At 45.3% G+C, this 23,889-nt stretch overlaps 1 protein-coding gene and 1 pseudogene across 3 annotated transcripts in view; both read right to left on the bottom strand.

The window, feature by feature from the left end:
* Positions 1 to 3,775: 3,775 nt before the first annotated feature.
* Positions 3,776 to 5,536, bottom strand: LOC108522232 (alpha-enolase pseudogene; annotated as a pseudogene). The gene has a single exon (XR_001883407.1). The product of XR_001883407.1 is annotated as an alpha-enolase pseudogene (transcript).
* Positions 3,783 to 23,889, bottom strand: part of EDARADD (EDAR associated via death domain) — a 93,950-nt gene continuing 73,843 nt past the window's right edge. For both annotated transcript variants that reach the window (XM_017862305.1, XM_017862306.1), the window contains 2 exons: positions 21,479 to 21,524; positions 3,783 to 6,444 (listed from right to left, as the gene is read on the bottom strand). In XM_017862305.1, the coding sequence (XP_017717794.1) occupies positions 6,062 to 6,444; positions 21,479 to 21,524 (429 nt within the window). In that variant the 3' untranslated portion in view covers positions 3,783 to 6,061. The remainder of the gene's footprint in view (positions 6,445 to 21,478; positions 21,525 to 23,889) is intronic.

The raw sequence follows: 23,889 nt of genomic DNA on the forward strand, positions 1-23,889 counted from the left end.
AGATCTCGCCCAGAGTGCAGTGGCGCCATCTCGGCTCAGTGCTGCCTTCCGGATTCAAGTGATTCTCCTGTCTCAGCCTTCCCACTAGCTGGGACTACAGGTAATTTTGTATTTTTAGTAGAGATGGGGTTTCACTAGGTTGGCCAGGCTTGTCTGAACTCCTGACCTCAGGTGATCCATCTGCCTCGGTCTCCCAAAGTGCTGGGATCACAGGCGTGAGCCACCGCCCCCAGCCAACTCGCCTTCTACAAAAAAGAAAAGAAAAGAAAGAAAATTCCTCCACCTTGGAACTTCCCCATGCAATTTTAATAGGAATTAAAACAGAACTATAAGGATGTTCAAAGCTTTCCTAGCCATGCTAGCAACGAGATGATGATAAATCCAGTGTTAGACATGACTAGCAATCAGGACTCTGGAAATAATGATACCAAATGAGACAAGTGGGAGGTTACCCTGTGATCCTGTGTTTTTCTTGTTATTCCTGTTATTACTGAATTTAAGGATAAAGGCACACACTCAACTCTGCCTGTATCTTATCTGCCTGAACCCTGCAAATCAGCAAATGTCATCTTGCTTGACATTTCTGATCCGTCTCAAGGAAGGAAAGTTCCACTGACACCTGTGAACAATAGCTGTGTTTCAGATAAGACGGTACGTTCAGTTTACAGTCGGTTTTGAGACTGCACTTTCGTGGTTGGAATTTTGGAAACATGCCCCCTAGAAGCTGTGCTCACTAAATTTTCCAAATTTTAAATTTAGAATTTAAGATCATTTTACAATTTTTATTTATGTTCGCTGCTGCGGCCCTTCGGAGGAGTTAGAAGCCCACTTCTTGGGCTGCTGTCTCAGGCCACCGAGAGTGGCCCTGTGGCTTTCAGTAGGGCAGGGCTTCCTCTGAGCGGAGGACTTGAGTGAAGACTAGGAAAGGATCGGGCGGGAAGAAGGGCGGGCAGGGGGTGGGGGTAGGTGCTGTTTCTGTTTTTGTTTTTTGAGACGGAGTCTCACTCTGTCACGCAGGCTGTAGTGCAGTGGCACAATCTCGGCTCACTGCAACCTCCGCCTCCCCGGTTCAAGCAGTTGCCTGTCTCAGCCTTCGGAGTAACTGGGATTACAGGCACCTACTACCACACCCGGCTAATTTTTGTATTTTTAGTAGAGACGGGGTTTCACCGTCTTGGCCAGGCTGGTCTTGAACTCCTGACCTCGTGATCCACCTGCCTCGGCCTCCCAAAGTGCTGGAATTACAGGTGTGAGCCACCGTGCCCAGCCGCAGGTGCTATTTCAATGCCCTTCTTCCCCAGGGTGCCCTTTCTTCTTGCCAGGCCTCTGCCCTTTTGTCAGTCTGAGGTGGAGGAGTCTCTTGAAATGAGAGAAACCTTCCCATTCCCCCTCCACCGGGATGAAGGCTTGGGTGGGGGGTGCAGGTCCCACCTGTTCTTCCATCTTTTCTGTCTCTGTTTGCGGGGGGTGGAGGCCCAGAGGCGGGAGGAGGAAAGAACAGGTGAGGAGAGGTATAGAAAGGGGTTTTCCCTCCCACCCTCCTCCCCTTTCCCTCTCCCACTGCCTGTATGGTGGCCACAGACTGCAGGCTGGTGTTAGGCTCAGGTGACAAGTGGGCCTGGGTGGAGATGGGGGAAGGAAGGGGCTTTCTGGAGGCACTTGGCCAGGCAGTCGTGCCAAGAAGATTGTCACCCCGAGATCCATTCTTTGCATCCCCAGGGGGTGGCCGGATAGAAGACGTGCAGAGCATCGGACAGCTGGGGTCTGCTACCACCAACACTAAACAACCACAGCCTTTTAAATCCCACTTCTCCAAAAGGTAAAAAAGGAATGTCCTCTTCCATTTCCCCGCAGTAAATTCTGGGCTAATAAATGAGAATGTGTCACACGTAGTTTAATGAGAATGTGATACATCAAATCCAATTTGTAGGTGGCGAGAACTCCTAACGGCTTCTGTACAGTGCCCGGAACCTGGTTGACAAAAATGTTTCATAATTGCCTCACTGAACACCAATTTGCCAAAGAATCTATTTTTGAAAATCTCAACATTTTATTACTGGCTGTTACTTTCAGTATATCTGGTGATAAATCTGACATTTATCTCATAAATCAGACAAGAGAAGATGAGCTGGGTGAGATGAGCACTAAATCAGAAGTGATAAGTATGTCTCTATAATAGATTTTGCGAGTTTAGAGTTTACAATTGATGGTGAGGCTGACTTCATGTGCTAGCAACCTAATGAAAACCACTGGAATTGTCAGTGGAAAAAAACATGGTGGTTTAGAAAATAACTTTCTTTTGAGTTAATCCTAATCTTCCGGTTGCACTGAATCAGTGTTATTCATCATTTTTGCTTATTTTAATCAGGGACTTATGCAGAATCCTTCCAAATTGAACTAAGTGTCTCAATTTTCTAAGCCCATAACCAAAACCAAATACCACTTTCATGGAATTGTCAGTCAAAGCAAGGCTTTGCCTTTTATCTTTTCTCCCCCAAATTACCTAGAAAATCTGATCTTTCCAATAACAAATTTGAACCAAATGTTTCGTTTGTTTAAAATCCTTTAAAGTTTGGATTTGAAGGAATCCCTTCCCTCCCAGCGTCCACATAAAGACTCCCTCTTCTTGGCTAAACCGCTGTGTAGTGTGATGAGGTACTGTTTTAAGCCAGGCTAGTAGAAGCTGGAGGTGGTTACATTTCACCAGTAGGTTACTGGATTTTCATTTATTTCTTAACTGAGCTTTATCTTAGGGGTGAAGCACTCAGCCTTACACAAAGGATGAAAAAGTAAATATTACATTAAATTATTATTACAATTTTTTTTTTTTTTGAGATGGAGTCTCGCTCTGCTGTCTAGACTGGAGTGCAGTGGCGTGATCTCGGCTCACTGCAACCTCCGCCTCCTGGGTTCAAGCAATTCTAATGCCTCGATTTCCCAAGGAGCTGGGATTACAGGCGCCTGCCATGACGCCTGGCTAATTTTTGTATTTTTAGTAGAGACGGGGTTTCGCCATGTTGGCCAGGCTGGTCTTAAACTCCTGACCTCAAGTGATCCACCCACCTCGGCCTCTGAAAGTGCTGGGATTATAGGCATGAGCAACCACGCCCAGCCTAACTATCACATTACATTTTTTAAAGTCCCGGGTAACCAAAGGGGATTTGGAGTCCTTTTTTTTTTTTTTTTTTTTTTTTTTGAGACAGGAGACTCACTCTGTCCGCCCAGGCTGGAGTCAAGTGGGTGGCGATTCCTCGCTCACTGCAAGCCCGGGTTCAAGCCTCAGCCTCCCAAGTAGCTGGGACTATAGGCGCATGCCATGACAGCCGGCTGATTTTTTGTGTTTTCAGTAGAGACAGGGTTTCACCATGTTAGCCAGGATGGTCTCGATCTCCTGACCTCGTGATCCGCCCGCCTCAGCCTCCTGAAGTGCTGGGATTACAGGTGTGATGGAGTACTCTCTTTTTTAAAGTCCTGAGTAACCAAAGGGGATTTGGAGTACTCTCTTTGTCAAACACTATTCCCATGGCCTTGATTACCTCACTGCTTCCTGACTGTTTTCCCAATAATCATCAGTTTCTACAGGTCTTTAAAAAATATTTGAGCAAATGACATTACTGATAGTCCACCGATTGTAAACATATTTGCATAAAAAAGATGGGGCAGGTGTTCTCAAGAGTAACAGCATCCTGTTAATTCACCAAAGTACTTTCTAACAAAAAAAGTAATAAACCAACAAGACAGGGTCACTTCTCATTGCTGTTTTTTGTTTTTTTTCTTTTTTCTCATGGGTCACTGAGGCTTTTTATTTTGAGCACAAAATCACTGGGGATCTTGCCTGTGGCCACCCTGGAGGTGACACCGGAGGGTCACATGGCTCCAGACACTTGGTGGAAAGTGAGGCGAGAAAAACAATGATTTGGGTCAATTACATGACCGCAAAGTTAGAGCTGCCAACAGGGCTCCAGGGAGCTTGGCTTCTGTAGAAATTCTTTTTTTTTTTTTTTTTGAGATGGAGTCTCGCTCTGTCACCAGACTGGAGTGCGGTGGCATCATTTCGGCTCACTGCAACCTGCTTCTGTAGAAGTTCTAAAGAAGCGGTGCAAACTCCACGGCGGTGGGCGAGGGGAGCTAACTAGCAGCGGCCCCTACAAATGTTGGTCAGGGGCCTTCAGTTGCCTGAGCTGACACGAGGGGAGGGGTCTAATTAGCCACCAGGTGACTGAAGGGCTTGCCTGCCCACAACTTAGTTGGCCAGGGGGGTTCTGAAGTTCCTCCCAGCAAACTTAGCCTTGCTGCCAAGCTCCTCTTCAGTTCTGAGGAGCTGGTTGTACTTGGCCAAGCACTCAGATCAGCAACAGGCACCAGTCTTGAGCTGCCCAGGGCACAGCCCCACCACCAGGTCAGCAATGAAGGTATTTTCAGTCTCCCCAGAACGATGAGACACCATGACACCCCAACCACTGGCCTGGGCCAGCTTGCACGCCCGAAGGGACTCAGTCATGGAGCAAATCTGGTTCACTTTGAGCAGGAGGCAGCTGCACACCTTCTCATTCACGGCCTCGGCGGTCCTCTTTGGGCTGGTCACCGTGAGACCATCCCTCACTACCTGGATTCCTGCACTGGCCGTGAACTTCTGCCAAGCTCCCCAGTCATCCTGGTCAAAGGGATCTTTGACAGACACCACTGGGTAGTTTTTGATGAAGGACTTGGACAGGTCAGCCAGATGGTCAGGTGAGATGTACCTTGCGGGGTCGTCGGGAGACCTGAATTCCAGGTCACACTTCCCACACCTGAAGAAGTCAGAGGCCGCTGCGTCCCTGCCGATGATCACCTGATCAGTGTAGCCAGCTTTCCCAATCGCAGTCTTCAGCAGCTCCAGGCCTTCTTTATTCTCCAGGATGTGGGCAGCAAACGCGCCTCCATCCCCCACGCTGGTGGCATCTTTCCCTTATTTCTCCTTGATGACATTTTTCAGGTTGTGGTAAACCTCCGCTCCACTGGGCATGGCTTCCTGAAGTTTGCCACACCGACTGGGAGGACCATGAACTCCTGCATGGCCAGCTTGTTGCCAGCATGAGAACTGCCATTGATGACATTGAACACCGGGACTGGCAAGATGACTTTGGGGTTGCCAGGCAAGGTGGCGATGTGGTGGTACAGGGGAACCCTCTTCACAACAGCGCCAGCTTTGCAGGTGGCGAGGGAAACCCCAGAATAGCGTTCCCACAAATTGAGATTTATTTTCTGTTCCATCCATCTTGATCATCAGTTTGTCAATCTTCTCTTGTTCTGTGACGTTCAGTTTCTTGCTAACCAGGGCAGGTGCAATAGTTTTATTGATGTACTCAACAGCCTTTGAGACACCCTTCCCCATATGGTGAGTCTTATCATTGTCCTGGAGCTCTGGGACCTCACAGATACCAGCTGAAGCACCACTGGGCACAGCAGCTCTGAAGAGACTTTTTGAGGTCAAGAGATCAACCTCAATAGTGGGATTCCCACGAGAGTCAAAGATCTCCCTGGCATGGATCTTGAGAATAGACGTGGTGAATTTCTAGCCACTGGGTCTCATCGCCTAGGAGAGACGTGGAGGGTGCTGCAGACACTGAGGTGAGCATTCCTCATTGCTGTTTTCTTTGAAACCGTGGGAATGGCACTGATCAGGAGAGATGTTACATATAGTGCTGTGGGTATGTCTGGGCCTATCAGCAGTCTCAGGACCTATTTAAATCTTTAGCCATATTTCAGGGAGAGGATAATTTTATTTTCATCATGGCATGAATCCATTCCGACTGTAGGACTTTGGCCCTTAGCGGATACTAGAAAATATGCTTTCCTAATTCCAGATTTGAATATTAAATTAAAACAGATGTGCAAAACTAAACAGAGATCCACCACCGAAACAAGCTACCCCTCCACAAAACTGCCAGCTTTGGGGAAAACCAGTGTCTACCGTTACACGTCCTTATACTAAATTCCTACAAAAGAACAGATTCACATTCCTCCTTGACCTGTGGTTGTTTCAACGTCCGGAGAGGCCAATGAAGGAAGAAGAAGAGCTCTAGAAGCGCCTGGAGGGGTCTCCACGCTCCCGCTTGGGCCACTCCTCGTCCACCCACCTGCGCAGAACCTTCTCCACGTCGGCTCTGTGGTAGAGCCTGCAGAGCTCCATCAGCTGACCCACCGTCCTCTGACTGTTCCGCAGCAGGAACTCCAAGGTGGGGCTCTGTGGCCTCTGCTCCAGGAAGCACAATTCATCATAGGACATCCCCCATTTGCTTGCAAAATTCCTCCAGTTTTTCACCGTTGGGTGACACGGATCCAGCTTTATCCTGATCACATCTAATAAGTCCTGATCATTGAGCAAGTCACTGATGGTGGGGGCCCGGAGCAAGCAGGAGGAACAAGTACAGTTTTCTTTGCAGGAGTTGTCCTTGCTGATCTCTGCAGGGAGAAACAATTTAGTCCACAGGTCAACAAGAGGCCTAACATATGCATTCATTTCTTACATCCTTTATTTTCCTGCTGAATTGTCAAAAGCATCATATGGAAGACTATTTCAGAATTCTCTCTTTTTTTTTTTTCTGAGGTGGAGTCTCACTCTGTCGCCTAGGCTGGAGTGCAGTGGCGCGATCTCAGCTCACTGCAAGCTCCGCCTCCCGGGTTCACGCCATTCTCCTGCCTCAGCCTCGTGAGTAGCTGGAACTACAGGCGCCGTCACCGCGCTCGGCTAATTTTTTGTATTTTTAGTGAAGATGGGGTTTCACCGTGTTAGCCAGGATGGTCTCGATCTCCTGACTTCGTGATCTGCCTGCCTCGGCCTCCCAAAGTGCTGGGATTACAGGCGTGAGCCGCTGCGCCCAGCCTAAGAATGCTCATTTCTAATAATGTGTTACTCTTTTTTTTTTTTTTTTTTTGATACAGGGTGTCACTCTGTTGCTCAGGCTGCAGTGCAGTGGCATGATCTTGGCTCACTGCAACCTCTGCCTTCCAGGCTCAGGTGATCCTCCCACCTCAGCCTCCTGAGTACCTGGGACTACAGGCACGTACCACTAAACCTGGCTAGTTTTTTTGGTAGAGATGGGGTTTCACCATGTTTCCCAGGCTGATCTTGAACTCCTAGGCTCAAGTGATCTGCCCACCTTGACCTCCCAAAGTGCTGGGATTACAGGCATGAGCCACCGCACCTGGCTGTGTTATTCTTCATAGCCAAAGATGGGTTGCTTTGCTGGAAGGAGTAGGAATTTTTAAAGCCAGTTTCCCTTTCTTTCCAAGACTATGTCTTACAGTGTGCATTTGTGACACTGCTGGCCAGAATAAGGGCTCCAGCAAACAGAACTCTCTCCGAGGCACAAAGGTCTGCAGTGCCCGTGAGTAACCAGCTCACACTTGCATGCACCTCAGCCCTTGCCCCTTCCAAGTGACCAGTCAGCCCTGACAGTTTAACACCAAATACACCATGTCAGCGTGTACAAAACTGCACACTTCTTTGAAAGGTCTTTTTTTTAAAACAACAACAACAACAACAACAACAACAACAACGCAGACATGAAAACTGGAATATCCACTCCATATGCATATTTGAAAACAAGCGATAGTTGATAGTGCCAGAAATCTTACTTTTTAAATTTACGGCCCCCTTATCAGCCCTCTGCCTTTACCTGAGCTTTCTTCACCCACAGGCTCCCTTTGAAGTGGCGCCAACACCCTGGGGTGTGTGCAGTGGGAGGGAAAGAGGCAGAAAACCCAGCAGGAGGCTTTTCAGCTGAGCTTCAGCATGAAGAGCATGCGCCCACACCAGAGGAAGGGCCGCCTTCCTACTGAATCTTAAAGACTCAACTGCAGCCTCATTTGACGAGCAGGAGGCATGTTAGTAGGAGGACAAAGTTTGTAGGTGAGAGGCGTGGACAAGTCATTTGTAATAAAGTACTAAGTGGTGTCTAAACAACACAGCAAATTAAGCAGCTTAAATTCTACAACAACACTGAGTCTCATGAGCCCTCTGAATTCAGATTTTAATAGCCAAAGGCCACTTTGCTTGGAAAGTGGCCTTGGCTTGGAAAGGCCACTGGCTTGGAAAATTCTGGGGAAGGTTATAATGGCCTTTACTATATATATTACGTTGAGTCATGGCCTTCCCAGTTTGGGAAGGTAAAGAATTTGGACAGAGGGAGTAACTCTGGTGATCATAAGGGAGCAAACCAGCTATCTTGAGGCCAGTGGAAATTCAAAGGCAATAAAACAAGAGCCGTGAAAATATGCTCATACTCTTTGACCTACTAATGTAACTCCTGGGAATCCATCCTAAGGAGAGAATCCAAAATACGCAATTTACATAAACATTGTTATCACGGTGTTATTTACATTATTGAGTTTCAAAAACAACCAAAATGTCTAAAGTTAGGGGACTAGTGAAATAAATGATTGTACTACTTGATGGAATATTATTTAAGTAACTATGAAGACAATATGGCAACCTAGAAAATATTTGTGATGTTATGGGAAAAATGCAAGATAGAAAAAAATGTATGAATTCTACGATTAGAACTACATGAAAATCAATGAGTGGATAAAGAAAATGTGATATATATATATATGATATATGTGATAAATGTGATATATATATCACATTTTCTTTATCCACTCATTGATTTTATATATATATGATGAAATACTATTTATCCATAAAAAGGAATTAATTAATGGCATTTGCAGTAACCTGGATGGAATTCGAGACTATTATTCTTTTTTTTTTGAGATGGAGTCTCCTTCTGTCACCCAGGCTGGAGTGCAGTGGTGCGAACTCGGCTCACTGCAAGCTCTGCCTCCCGGGTTCACGCCATTCTCCTACCTCAGCCTCCCGAGTAGCTGGGACTACAGGTGCCCGCCACCTCACCCGGCTAATTTTTTGTATTTTTAGTAGAGACAGGGTTTCACTGTGTTAGCCAGGATGGTCTCGATCTCCCGACCTTGTGATCTGCCTGCCTCAGCCTCCCAAAGTGCTGGGATTACAGGCGTGAGCCACCATGCCTGGTAAGACTATTGTTCTAAGTGAAGTAACTCAGGAATGGAAAATCAAACATTGTATGTTCTCACTCATAAGTGGGAGTTAAGCTATATGCAGGGCGTAAGGAATTGATACAACAGGCCGGGCGCGGTGGGCTCAAGCCTGTAATCCCAGCACTTTGGAGGCCGAGACCGGCGGATCACGAGCAGGAGATCGAGACCTGCGGCCCCAACAGGGTGAAACCCCATCTCCACTAAAAATACAAAAAACCCTAGCCCGGCGAGGTGGCGGGTGCCGAGTCCCACTACTCAGGAGCTGAGTCAGGAGAATGGGAAACCCGGGGAGGCAGAGCTTGCAGGACGAAGATCCGCCACAGCACTCAGCCCTGGGCGACAGAGCGAACTCCATCGTCAAAGGAAAAAAAAAAAAAAAAAAATGATACAATAGACTTTGGGGACTCAGGGGGAAAAGGTGGGAAGGGGGTGAAGGATAAAAGATACAAACCGGGTGCAGTGTGTACTGCTCGGGTTATGGGTGCACCAAAATCTCACAAATCACCACTAAAGAACTTACTCATGTAACCAAATACCACCTGTTCCTCAATAAACTAAGGAAATTAAAAAAGAAAAGTAAAAGCACCCTGGGAAAACAAAATTTCTCCCTGGCCAGTCACAGTGGCTCACACCTGTAATCCCAGCAATTTGGAAGGCTGACGCAGGAGGATCACTTGAGCCCAACAGTTCAAAATCAGCCAATGCAACATAGTGGAACCCTGTCTCAAAAAAAAAAACTAAAAATTAGCCGGGTGTGCTGGCGCATGCCTGTGGTCTCAGCTTCGTGGGAGGCTGAGGTGAGCGGATTGCTTGAGCTTAGGAGGTTGAGGCGGCAGTGAGCCGTGACTGCACCACTGCCATCCAACCTGGGCAACAAAGCGAGACTCTGTCTCCAAAAAAAAAAAATTTCTCTCTGTGCACCTTTTAAGAATACCTGGACTTCCCTATGTACACTTAAGCTTTGCTGGGGTCCTTAGACTTTCTTCTGCTGTATCTGTCCAGTTACCAAGTCCCAGCCTTCCACTCCATGCTCCCCATGCTCCCTTCCTGTTTTATTTTCCATGACTGCCTCAATATAACTTGTGCTCAACCAAACTGGACTACTCAGTTCCCTGCATTTTCTTTTTTAAAGTTTAATTAAAAAAAAAAAAAAAAAAAAAAACTGGCTGGGTACAGTGGCTTCTGCCCACAGTTCCAGTGCTTTGGGAAACTGAGGCAGGAAGATTGCTTAAGGCCAGGAGTTCAAGACGAGCCTGGGCAACACAGCAAGACCTCCATCTCCACAAAAAAAATTTAAAAATTGGCTGAGTGTGATGGTGTGCACCTGCAGTCCCAGCTGCTTGGGAGGCTGAGGCAGGAGGATTGCTTGAACCCAGGAGTTCCAGGTTACAATGAACTATGACTGTGCCACTGCACTCCAGCCTGGGTAACAGAGTGGGACTGTCTCAAAAAACAAAACAAAATCCCTAATCTAATCTCAGTGTAGAAAATTTGGAATATATATATACACACACACACATATACACACACATGTATATATATACACACACATATACACATATATAATACATATATATACATATATAATATATAATACACACATATACATATATACACATATATAATACATATATACACATATATAATACGTATATGTACACACATATATAATACATATATAGACACATATATACACGTATATATTATATATATATGAATTTTGGATAAACTATTAACAGTTAGGGTTTTCCCCAATTCTCCTGAGTGAAGATGCATACCTTTCACATAAATTTTGGCCGCATCTTTAATCATCTCACCACTAACAGGATAATTAAGTCAAAAGAATGAGCCTTCTAAGGCTACTGGTGCATGTGCCCCAAATTGCTCTCCAGAAAGAAAGGCTGTACCAGTTTACAGTACGAATTTCTTTTTTTCTTTTCTTTTCTTTTTCTTTTTTTGAGACAGTCTCGTCCTGTCATCCAGGCTGGAGTGCAGTGGCACAATCTCAGCTCAAAGCAACCTCCGCCTCTTGGGTTCAAGCAATTCTCCTGCCTCAGCCTCCTGAGTAGTTGGAATTCCAGGCACCCGCCATCACACTCATCTAATTTCTGTATTTTTAGTAGAGATGGGGTTTCACCATGTTGGCCAGGCTGGTCTCAAACTCCTGACCTCAGGTGATCTCCCCTCTCGGCCTCCCAAGGTGCCGAGATTACAGGTGTGAGCCACCATGCCCAGTCATTTCACCTTTGTCAGTGCCAAGTATTCATTTTAAAATCTCTTTTAAAGGTTCTTAAAAGTGGTAGGTTAAAAAATCATAAAAGGCCTTATCTTTTTCTGTCTCCATGCCTTTTTCAATGTTTCCTTCATGATCAGAATGTCCTCCCTCTCCTTCTCACCGAACTTCCTCTATTGCACTTCTCTTCCTCTATTGCACTTCTCTTCCTCTAATGAACTTTACCCATCCTAGAAAACCCACCTCGGATTCCTCCTTTCCATGAAGTCTTCCCGGCCGCTGTCTGGAATTGCACCTCACTTGGAACCCCCACATCATTTTGTTTGCATCTCCTGACCCCGCCTTGTAGTGAGAAACATTGTACAGTTTTCTTATTTCCATGCAACACCTTACAATCCTGAGAACAGGCATCTCTGCTCCTGCCTCAGCCTCCCGAGTAGCTGGGACTACAGGCCCCTGCCACCACGCCTGGGTAATTTTTTGTATTTTTAGTAGAGATGAAGTTTCACTGTGTTAGCCAGGATGGTCTCGATCTCCTGACCTCATTATCCGCTCACTGTGCCTCCCAAAGTACAGGCGTGAGCCACTGTGCCTGGCTATAATGCAATTCTTATAATGACAAATAATTCATTTATATCCCTGTAAATCGTGTATTATAAATACAGTCACAAGCATGGAGAAAAGTTTGGAAGGATCTATAACAAAAATGTTAACAATGGTTAATTCTGGGTGATGAGAACACAGGTGACTATTTTTTTTTTTTTTTTTTTTTTTTTTTTTTTTGTTTTTTTTAATTTTTTTTTTTTTTTTTTTTTTTTTTGCTTATGGATATTTTCCAATTTTCTATAATTATTGTGTTTATTTGAATACTATATGTATTTTTGAGACAGGGTCTTGCTCTGTGGCCCAGGTTGGAGTGCAGTGCTGCAATCATGGCTCACTGTAGCCTCCACCTCTCAAGCAATCCTCCTGCTTCAGCCTCCCGAGTAGTTGGCATGCACCACCATACCCAACTAATTTTTTAAAACTTTCTGTAGGCTGGGCGATATGGTTCATGCCTGTAATCCCAGTACTTTAGGAGGCCGAGGGGGGCAGATCACCTGAGGTTGGGAGTTCGAGACCAGTCTGACCAACATGGAGAAACCCCATCTCTACTAAAAATACAAAAATTAACTGGGCATGGTGGCACATGCCTGTAATCCCAACTACTTGGGAGGCTGAGGCAAGAGAATTGCTTGAACCCGGGAGGCAGAGGTTGCGGTGAGTTGAGACCATGCCACTGCACTCCAGCCTGGGCAACATGAGCGAAACTCCAGCTCAAAAAAAAAAAAAATGTTGTAGGGACAGGGGTCTCACAATGCTCCCCAGGCTGGTCTCGAACTCCTGGGCTGAAGCAATCTGCCTCCCTCAGCCTCTCAAAGTGCTGGGATTACAGGTGTGAGCCACTGTGCCTGGCCTAAAATAGACATTTTTTAATGTCATAAAAAAATAAGGATTTAAATTGCTAAGTCCAGAATTATATGTAATGGTGTCTCAAGTTCCCTTTCGTCTTGTCTTTGTAAGAGTTAGCGTAGGCAATGTTACAGTCAAGAAGGAAAAAACATCAGAAAGTTTCTGTAAAGCTCCTTTATTTATTTATTTTTGAGACAGTGTCGCTGTTGTCAGCTCGGGCTGGAGTGCAATGGCACCATCTCAGCTCACTGCAACTTCTGCCTCCCAGGTTCCAACCATTCTCCTGCCTCAGCCTCCCAAGTTGCTGAGATTACAGGCACCAGCCACCATGCCCAGCTAATTTTTGTATTTTTTAGTAGAGACAGGGTTTCACCACGTTGGCCAGGCTGATCTTGAACTCTTTACCTCAGGTGATCTACCCGCCTCGGCCTCCCAAAGTGCTGGGATTACAGGCATGGGCCACCACGCCTGGCCTAGAAAGTTCCTTTAAACTGAGTGTATGAAAAGCTCTTATTTCTTTGAACAATCATATCGACCATTATCAGTTTATTTTAAAAAATGATATGCCAAAACATCTACTAAAGTTTTTGTTTGTGTGTGTTTTCTTTCCTTTTTTTGAGACGGAGTCTTGCCCTTGTTGCCCAAGCTGAAGTGCAATGGTACCATCTCGGCTCACTGCAACCTCCACCTCCTGGGTTCAAGCGATTCTCCCACCTCAGCATTCCGACCTAGCTGAAATTACAGGCGCCTGCCACTACTCCCAGCTAATTTGTTTTGTATTTGTAGTAGAGACGGGTTTTCACCATGTTGGCCAGGCTGATCTCAAACTCCTGACCTCATGATCCACCCGCCTCAGCCTCCCAAAGAGCTGGGATTACCAGCATGAGCCACTGCGCTCGCCCTGTGTGTGTTTTCAATAACACAAGTGACAAACCATTTCCTTAATTGGAATCTACATGAACTGCTAATATAAACGAATCTATAGCTGCCTTTTAGAATTACAAACTCTAATTAGCTCTCTGGAGGACTTAACACAGAGCAAGCAAAGTTTTTTCCTATCAAATACATTTTGTCCTGCTATACTTTAAATTACTATCATATATATTATACATGAAAGGTTAAACTGGGTAATGCCTCAGAGAGAGGAAAGATTTCGGACCAAATAAATCTTTATCAGAAATGGAGAAAAACGAGAATGTATTGTATTGTATTGTATTGTATTGTATTGTATTGTATTGTATTGTATTGTATTGTATTTTTGAGACGGAGTCTCGCTCTTATCGCCCAGGCTGGAGTGCAATGGGGTGATCTTGGCTCACTGCAACCTCCGCTTCCCAGGTTCAAGCGATTCTCCTGTCTCACCCTCCCGAGTAGCTGGGATTACAGGTCCCTGCCACCACGCCCGTCTAATTTTTATATTTTTAATAGAGACAGGGTTTCACCATGTTGGCCAGGCTGGTCTCAAATGCCCAACCTCAAGTGATCCACTGCCTTGGCCTCCCAAAGTGCTGGGATTACAGGTGTGAGCTGCCGCGCCCAGTCAAAGAATGAGATTATTATTTGATGCTTCTCAAATAACAAGCCCAGGGTTGCTGTACAGTGGAAATTCAAAAATTATCCGCCACACGAACAAATGAATGAGAACTGTGTATTGTCCCTGGGGGACAAGGTAGATTTGTTATTGTCGCTTAATGCATCTTAATACCTAAAGAGGGAACTTCTACTAAAGGAGAAAGAATGTAGCTGATATCTGCTAGCAGTAAATAGATACTGATGGAAAATACTACAGAATTGGCCTTAAAATACAAAAGATGGATTAATTCTAGGTTTGGGGAGGAGAAGAGAAGGTTATTGAAAAATTAATTACACATAAAAATTCACTTAGATTCGCTAATAATTGGGATCCCCATTTGCCATGTTTTGACCCTTGACCTGTATATTTTCCACTGGTGCAAAGCAAGAATGAAGCCACGTCAAGTCATTTATGTTGACTTCCTGTTTTAAAGGCCAAAGCCCCGAAGGTCTACTCTTGGTCAGTCTAGTTTGAGCAGTGGCTCAAACGAAGAAAACATTTGTCAGGTGAAGAAGGGCCAGGTTCCTTGTCATCACAGTAACTGTCATGATGAAGTGACAATTAACACAGTAATTATCACTATCAAAATTCTTCTGCCTAACGTATGGTAGCCCTGCCCTGAGTCCGTGACAAGCATAATCCCAAATCATCCTGATTCTGGGTCCTTTTGGATGGTGTTCTTCAAATCCCAATGCTCCAATTTCCTCAAGGCTTGATGTCTCAGGGCACTGAACCTCTAGGAGTGTCAGACTCCTCATCTCCTCATCTATAAAATGGAGATGGCAGTATTGTCTGTATCTCTTGGACTAGATGAGATGAGGGACAAGATGCCATTTTTGCCAAGTCTTATGCCAATGTTCTTTGAAGATGTTCGGTTTTGATCAGTCGGGTGTGGTGGTGCATGCCTATAGTCTCAGCTACACAGGAGGCTGAAGGGGAAGCTCACTTAGCCCAGGAGATTGAGGCTGCAGTGAGCCATGATCGTGCTACTGCACTCCAAGATGTTAGGTTTTAGATTTATTTATTTATTTAGAGACAGAGTCTCACTCTGTCACCCAGGCTGGAGTATAGTGGCACAATCATGGCTCACTGCAGCCTCCACCTCCCAGGTTCAAGCAATGCTCCTGCCTCAGCCTCCTGAGTAGCTGGGACCACAGGAGCACACCACCAGGCCCAGCTAATATTTTTATTTTTTGGTAGAAACGGGTCTCACTATGTTGCCCAGGCTGGTCTTGAACTCCTGGACTCAAGCAATCCACCCACCTCAGCTCCCCAAATTGTTGGGATTACAGGTGTGAGCCACCACATCCGGCTAGTTTTATTTTTTGAAGGAGGCAGGGGAAGAAAGAGGCCCCAGGCCATCTCTCAGGGCACCTCCTCTGCTGCTCCTCACTGCCCACACCCATCCTAGAACACTGAGCTCAGTCCAGCCTCAGGGTGTTTGCCCCAGCAAGTTCGTGTCCCTGGCATCCTCCTGTCTTAGATCTCCACGGGCCGGGTCCTTCACATTGTTCGGGTCTCACTGCCCTTTCCGAGCTAAAGTGGCACCCTCCCCCTATCAGGCTTAATCCCATTAACCTGGCTTATCTTTCTCAAGGCACCTACCACCATATAAAATGACTTACTGATTCTGTGTTTATTGTCTGTCTCTCCCAACTAGAATATAAGCTCTACGAGGAAAAGGTCTTTGGATGTCTGGTGTCACTGCTGCACACCAGGCACACAGCAGGTGCCCAATAAATATCGATGAACATATCAAATGAATGAGGAGTGTGACAGTTCAAGAAAAAAATCAAAACGAGAAATTAGGCTTCTTAGCAGCCCAAGAAGAGCTCTCTATCTAGAAATTTTCAAACCAGCTGACGCAAGTGTTTTTGGTGTTAACCAGGCAGCTGCAAGATTGCTATGGAGAGGACACCGTGTACCATGGAGATTAACGGCATGAGCTTTGGAGGCAGCTAACCCCGCGCAGATGTGCGACTTGGACAGGTTACTGAGCTTGCTAAGCCTCTGTCTCACTCTCCAAACAGGGATAATGACACCTCTCTCACAAGGTGGTTGTGAGGATTAGATGAGGTAATCCTTTAAAGCCCCCATCCTAGCACACGGTAAGAAGCACGCAACAATGAACAGAATAGCTGTGGGGAAGCATTAATAACCAACAGCCTTTTTTAGGAGAATCGTTTGAGCCCAGGAGGCGGAGGTTGCAGTGAGCTGAGATCACGCCACTGCACTCCAGCCTGGGCGACAGAGCAAGAACCCGTCTCAAACAAAACAAAAAACCAAACCAACAGTCTTTTAAAAAGCAGTGGTTCCCAACCTTGGTCATAGGATGGACCCCCCCATCCCCCCACCCTACCAACCCCCCAGGGAAATTTACAATTCCCTGACTGTGGTCCCACCCTCGGAGATCCTGTTTAATTAGTCTGGGATGCAGGGAGGACACGGGAATTTTTAAAAGCTTCCTTGGGACTTCTAATGTGCAGCCAGGACTGAAAACCTCTGCCAGCCTTGAAGACATCTCTAGGTTAAGTATTTAGTCAGGAGCACCTGCCAAAATCAGGTTTTGGAATTACACCCACCTCTCTTTGTGAGACGCCATGTCTGTTGATGATTACGAGTTCTCAGATACGCAGTGCTTCTCCACACTCACAACCTGATGAGCAGTTTTCCATGGGACATTTCTACCCCCACCCTCCTCCTTTCCATCGTTTCTCACTCAAATATTTTAAAATTATACTGTAAAGAAGAGTTCAGGAATCAAGCATGCTCATTAATGTCATTTAAAAAAACTGTTAAAAAAATAGTGAATGTCTGCTACTGTCTGTATCTAACTCACAAGTTCATGGCTGGCGGGTTATAAAATATGGGTCAATTAACAGTTAATTGTGAATTGGAACAAGATTCACAATTCACAAACGTCATGATTAGTTAGGTGTAGAAATGGCTCCAGTCAGGATGTTGGCAGCGGATCACAGACTGACTTAATGTGCCTCCCTGCAGGGAAGGTGCCCTTTTATCTTGCATCCTCTGGCTTTTGGAGAGTGATTGTCATGGGAGTGTTTCCCTCCACTGCCGCAAGAGGACTGTTAGCTCTCAGATCATTTGTAAGGATGCTCCCCGGGATAACCAGGTCTTGAGTTCGTTCAAAACCATTAGAGAGTAAACATTTTATATTGGCAACTTCAGAGATAGCTAAGTACTGTGGTTCTGAAATAAAATAACTCTATCCCAGCCGGGTGCGGCGGCTCATACCTGTAGTCCCAGCACTTTGGGAGGCCCAGGCGGGCGGATCACGAGGTCAGGAGATCAAGACCATCCTGGCTAACACGGAGAAACCTCATTTCTACTAAAAATACAAAAAATTAGCTGGGCGTGGTGGTGGGTGCCTGTAGTCCCAGCTACTCAGGAGGCTGAGGCAGGAGAATGGCGTGAACTGGGAGACAAAGCTTGCAGTGAGCCGAGATCGCGCCACTGCTCTCCAGTCTGGGTGACAGACCAAGACTCTGTCTCAAATAAATAAATAAATAACTCTATGCCAGGTGGTTATACATGATCAGATTTGGAGGCTGCAAAATATCAACAAATGTTGAAGTAGAGTCACATCCTTCTGCAGTAATGGTTATTAAGGGGGTATAATCATGCTTTTTTTTTTTTTTTCTGTGTGTGGTTTCCAATGTGGTTGGAAATAAACATAGTTAAATTACCAGTTTCTGGCTTTGATAAATCATTGGAACTTGGGGCACACACAAACACACACACACCACATTATTCATCATAAGAGTCATATGTTAGCAGCTTTTGGAAAGTAATGAAGAATTATTTTTACCTACTAAGAAACTGACCCAAGGGCTTTTGGTGGGCGTTTGATCTCTTAACCAAAGGGGAAGAACAACGTGATTTCGTTTTCTCTAAACTATCCTTTTAAGGAGACATTAAGTTGGCAGCAGCACTGGGAAGTCTAACTGACAGGTTGGGTGGATCCAGGCAAGTAAATCAATTGTGTCATCGAATAAAACTGGAGTAGAGAAAGCACGTGAGAAAAAGAAGCAAACTCTCACATACAAAAAGACCCAGGTTGGGCTGGGCGTGGTGGATGAGGCCGGTAATTCCAGCACTTTGGGAGGCTGAGGCGGGTGGATCACCTGAGGTCAGGAGTTCGAGTCCAGCTTGACCAACCATGGTGAAACTCCATCTCTATTAAAAATATAAAATTAGCCGGGCGTGGTGGCTCAAGCCTGTAATCCCAGCACTTTGGGAGGCCGAGACGGGCGGATCACGAGGTCAGGAGATCGAGACCATCCTGGCTAACATGGTGAAACCCTGTCTCTACTAAAAAATACAAAACTAGCCGGGCGAGGTGGCGGGCGCCTGTAGTCCCAGCTACTTGGGAGGCTGAGGCAGGAGAATGGCGTAAACCCAGGAGGCGGAGCTTGCAGTGAGCTGAGATCGGGCCACTGCACTCCAGCCTGGGCGGCAGAGCGAGACTCCGTCTCAAAAAAAATAAAAAATAAAAAAATAAAATAAAATAAAATAAAATTATCCGGGCATGGTGGCGCATGCCGGTAATCCCAGCTACTTGGGAGGCTGAGGCAGGAGAATTGCTTGAACCCAGGATGTGGAGGTTTTGGTGAGCTGAGACCACACCATTGCACTCCAGCCTGGGCAACAAGAGTGAAACTCCGNCCTGGGCGGCAGAGCGAGACTCCGTCTCAAAAAAAATAAAAAATAAAAAAATAAAATAAAATAAAATAAAATTATCCGGGCATGGTGGCGCATGCCGGTAATCCCAGCTACTTGGGAGGCTGAGGCAGGAGAATTGCTTGAACCCAGGATGTGGAGGTTTTGGTGAGCTGAGACCACACCATTGCACTCCAGCCTGGGCAACAAGAGTGAAACTCCGTCTCAAAAAACAAACAAACAACATTCTGGTGGTTCATTCTGACACAAGTAAAAAATGTTTGAAGATGATCAGAAGCCTGATTAAAATTAATCTACTAATTAATAATGACTATCATTCAGAAGAGTCCTTGAAGGGTTTATAAATATTTCTAAACAAATTTCTGTACTCATTTTTATTTTAGTTAACGTGCCACATTAGTGTGTGGGGTGTTAGTCTTTAAAGAGTTTAAATATAGATTTTTTTAAATTAGAAAATAAATATGTGCTTGTCATGGCAAATCTGAAAATTCAGATGAGCATATGGAAAAAATTAATGCTCCCGTTACCCAGGCCAACCACAGTTAACCTTTTAGAAATTTCCTTGGTTATTTACCATGCAGCAAGGTATACTTACCGACATGTGATCATTTGTTATATATACATTTGTATACACAGATTAAATGCGGAGGGGCATTTCTGATACCAGCTCATGTTAGAAATTTTAGAAACATAGGATAGTGGAAAGAAAATAAAAACTCACCAGGCATGGTGGCTCATGCCTGTAATCCCAGCACTTTAGGAGGCCGAGGCGGTTGGATCACCTGAGGTCAGGAGTTTGAGAACAGCCTGGCCAACATGGTGAAACCCCATCTCTACTAAAATTACAAAAATTTGACGGGCGTGGTGGCTCACCATTGCACTCAAGCCTGGATGACAAGAGTGTGAAACTCCATCTCAAAACAAAACAAAAACATCTACGGAATGAAAAAAAAAGTCACCTAGAACTGCACCTTCCAGAGAGAACTGCTGCTCACATGCTGGTATTGGTGTATTTTCTAATATCATGTTTCTAAGGGGAAAAAACGTTGAGTATGCACTACATGTTCTGGTTTCTCAGCTTGGTTACCTGGGCTGATGATAGCTGTCCTGAGGTCTCTATGGGTCCCCCACCCTGCTTAAGAAAGAAATAAACAAAACTCTGGTGACTCCAGTCAGTCAATGTATGCTTTACAAGATGCAGAAAATGTTGGTGAGGTCTTTTTATTATTATTATTTTACTAGCATTTTTTTTGAGACGGAGTCTTGCTCTGTCGCTCAGGCTGGAATGCAGTAGTGTGATCTCAGCTCACTGCAATCTTTGCCTCCCGGGTTCAAGCAAGTCTCCTGCCTCAGCCTCCCGAGTAGCTCAGATTATAGGTCCCTGTCACCATGCCTGGCTAATTTTTGTATTTTTAGTAGAGACGGAGTTTCGCCATGTTGGCCATGCTGGTCTCGAACTCCTGGTCTCAAGTGATCTGCCCACCTTGGCCTCCCAAAGTGCCAGGATTACAGGCGTGAGCCACCGCACCTGGCCATTTGCTAGCTTATTTTAATGCTTACTCCCTCACTCCCTATCCCTTCTGATTAATTAATGAGAAATCTAAACATTGCAAAAATATCTGTCTTATGATTAAAAAAGGGGAGGGGGAGAAATAAACTTTAATGTTTCTTTGCTTAAACACACTGAAAGTAGAAAAGGAGCAGGACTAACACCTGGCCTAATGTCAGGAGGGCTCCTTTGGCTACCCAAGTAGCCAAGACACACAGAGAGAGATGACCCAGCTGGCTTCTGGTCCCTTCCACCAAGCAACAAACAGCACGTTCTCCACCAATGCTATGGCTCTTAGAACTCAGAGGGAAGGAGAATCCATTCAGTCTCGACTGGCCGGATCCTAAACCTGCCCCATTCAGAACCCTGCCATGCCCCTCACATGCAAAGGAAGGGTAGTGCAGAGAAAATACTCTTTGAAGGCTTTTGTGAAGTCTTGTAAGACAGGGCTTTCCCTGCAGTTTGCTGCGAGTAGAAAGTTGCTCTATTCTGCAGTACAGATTTTAAAGTTAATGATAAACATAGTCTCAAATTACTTTTATTTTATTTTAATTTAATTTTTTGAGATGGAGTTTCACTCTGTTGTCCAGGCTGGAGTGCAATGGCGCGATCTCGGCTCACTGCAACCTCCGCCTCCTGGGTTCAAGCGATTCTCCTGCCTCAGCCTCCCAAGTAGCTGGGATTACAGGCGGCCGCCACCACGCCCAGCTAATTTTTGTATTTTTGGTAGAGACAGGGTTTCACCATATTGGCCAGACTGGTCTTGAACTCATGATCTCAGGTGATCCACCCACTTCAGCCTCCCAAAGTGCTGGAATTATAGGCGTGAGTCACTGACCCCGGCCTCCAATTATCTTTAATTCAGTCATACTAGCTATTAGCCCAGATATTTTTAGAATAAATCATTTACCTGGAAGGGGATCTCCAGTGCTATCTGGAAAGCCATTTTCTTCTCCCTAAAAACCAAAAAGCAACCTTCATTAAAATCATATCCAAATGTGAATGGAGATATTATCCATCTTCCAACTTACTTAAATTTCCACCAAAACCCTGGGGGCTGGGGTGGGTGGAGGGACTGGATCTTGAGAATGGTATTTTAATGGGAGGTGAACCCAGCATCTGCCTCTAGAATATGAGCACCTTGAGTGCAGGGACTTTTGTTTATTTGCTCCGTGTGCTGTCCCAGTGCCCAGAACAGTGCTTGATACACAGCAGACACTCAAATTTGCTAAATGCTCTAGTGTCCCTATTTTTAAAAATTATCAGCTAGACACCATAGTTTGTGCCTGCAGCTCCAGCTACTTGGGTGGCTGAGATGGGAGGATCGCTTGAGCCCAGGAGTTGGAGGCTGCAGTGAGCTAGGACTGAGCCACTGTACTTCAGCCTGAAAGACAGCAAGATCTCAAAGAAAGAAAGAAAAAAAGGGTGTCAATGCAAGCAACAATGTGCTATTTTTATTTTACATTATGGGTTACTTTCCTTATTTTATTTCTTATCTGCTTTTTGTCTGTCAGGGCTTGTTGTCTGTCGATCCAGGTTACAATTCTTTCCCTTTTCTATTTATTTCAGTATATATCGCAAAGCAGCTAAAACCAACTATGAAAAAGTGGTGTCCAAATCTCTTGAGAGACAATCGTGTTTCTACCCTTCTGACTGGGGTTCCATTTTTATAATCAGGACCATGCTACAGAGATGTGAGGGATTTACTCTGATCTTGGAGGGGTGTGTGTGTGTGTGCACTTCCCATGAAGTCAGCAGAGGAGACCAGTCCCAGTATATCTTCGTTTATCTTAACTCCATCTTTCTATAACCAAATCTTTCTCATCAGCTAATGTCACCCCCCACCCACCCCCATCCACAGTACTGAAGAAGCAGAAGAGGCCAGTCAGAAGCCCTGGGCTTTAGAACCTCAGGCACAGTGCCAATGTGGGTCTCAGATTCCCCAGTTTGTGTATTGAGGTAGCTGTGGGATTAGCTCAGCTCTAACGTGCCTCTATTTTCTTGGGTCTGAGAGTTTCACCTGTCAAGATGTGCCAACTCCGTGGTGTCAATGTGTTTTAAGCCTTTTTTTTTTGGGTTTGAGAGTTTCCCCTGTCAAAAGTTCCCACCCCGGGGGGTTAATGTTTTTTTAACCTTTTTTTTTTTTTTTTTTTTTTTGAGATGGAGTCTCTCTCTGTCACCAGGCTGGAGTGCACTGGCGCAATCTCAGCTCGCTGCAATCTCTGCCTCCCAGGTTCAAGTCATTCTCCTGCCTCAGCCTCCTGAGTAGCTGGGATTACAGGCATGTGCCACCACATTCAGCTAATTTTTGTATTTTTAGTAGAGATGGGGTTTCACCATGTTGGCCAGGATGGTCTCCATCTCCTGACCTCGTGATCTGCCCGCCTCAGCCTTCCTAAGTGCTGGGATTACAGGTGTGAGTCACTGTGCCTGGTGTGTTTTAAACATTTTAAACAATCTTTCTCTCTTAATCTTCTCAGAGAAGCCTTTTGCCTCATCCCAAGCTCATCCATCCCCATGTCTCAGCAGTGTACATACCTTCACCTAACCACAAAGCTAGTTTTTTTTTTTTTTTCACACGGGCACATTCCCATGTGTTATCAGCTAGACTTTTCTCCTAAGCAATCTAAATATTTCTTTGCTGGAACTAAAAACCAACTTGCTTACCATAATTCATACAATTTCTTTTCATTTAGTTGAAGTCGTACTTTCTTCTCACATTTCCCTTACTCAGGAGTGTGTGCGTGCATGTGTGTGTCTGTGTATCAGAGAGAGAGTGTGAAAGAGAGAAACAGATGAAGAGGCAGAGATGGAAAGAGAGAATTATAGTGAGTCTCTGAGCAAAGAGAAATCTCTGTCTTTGCAATCTTTTGTTTTATTTCAAGGCTAACCCCAGAAGCCCCGTGACTTTAGGGACACTAGTCATTACTCTGCAGGTCATGTGGAGACCTGCCTTTTCGCATCTGCATCACTCCTGCAGGATCGGGCACGTATGTGGACTCTTTTATCAACACAGTCACGGTTCTGCTCACTGAATTGGAAACCTGGGCTGAGGAAACAGAAACAGGAACTTCAGGTACTCTCGAGAGATACAAATGTTAGAACTTGACAGATTTTGTGGTATTTGAGGTTCCTGCTAAAACATGAACTTGACTCTAAGTAGAAACTATGTTACTTGGCATATTTGACTTGATTTCTCATAATCGGGAGAAAATTTTACCAAGGTCAATGTCCGGCCAGAATCATCCCCGTGATGCAGACAGGGAATACGAATTACTTGTGAAAGTTGATAACGATAGAATTTAGATTAATATGCATGAT

Source organism: Rhinopithecus bieti, unplaced genomic scaffold (genome assembly GCF_001698545.2).
Source record: "Rhinopithecus bieti isolate Rb0 unplaced genomic scaffold, ASM169854v2 scaffold_57691, whole genome shotgun sequence".
In the NCBI taxonomy this organism is placed as follows: Eukaryota; Metazoa; Chordata; class Mammalia; order Primates; family Cercopithecidae; genus Rhinopithecus; species Rhinopithecus bieti.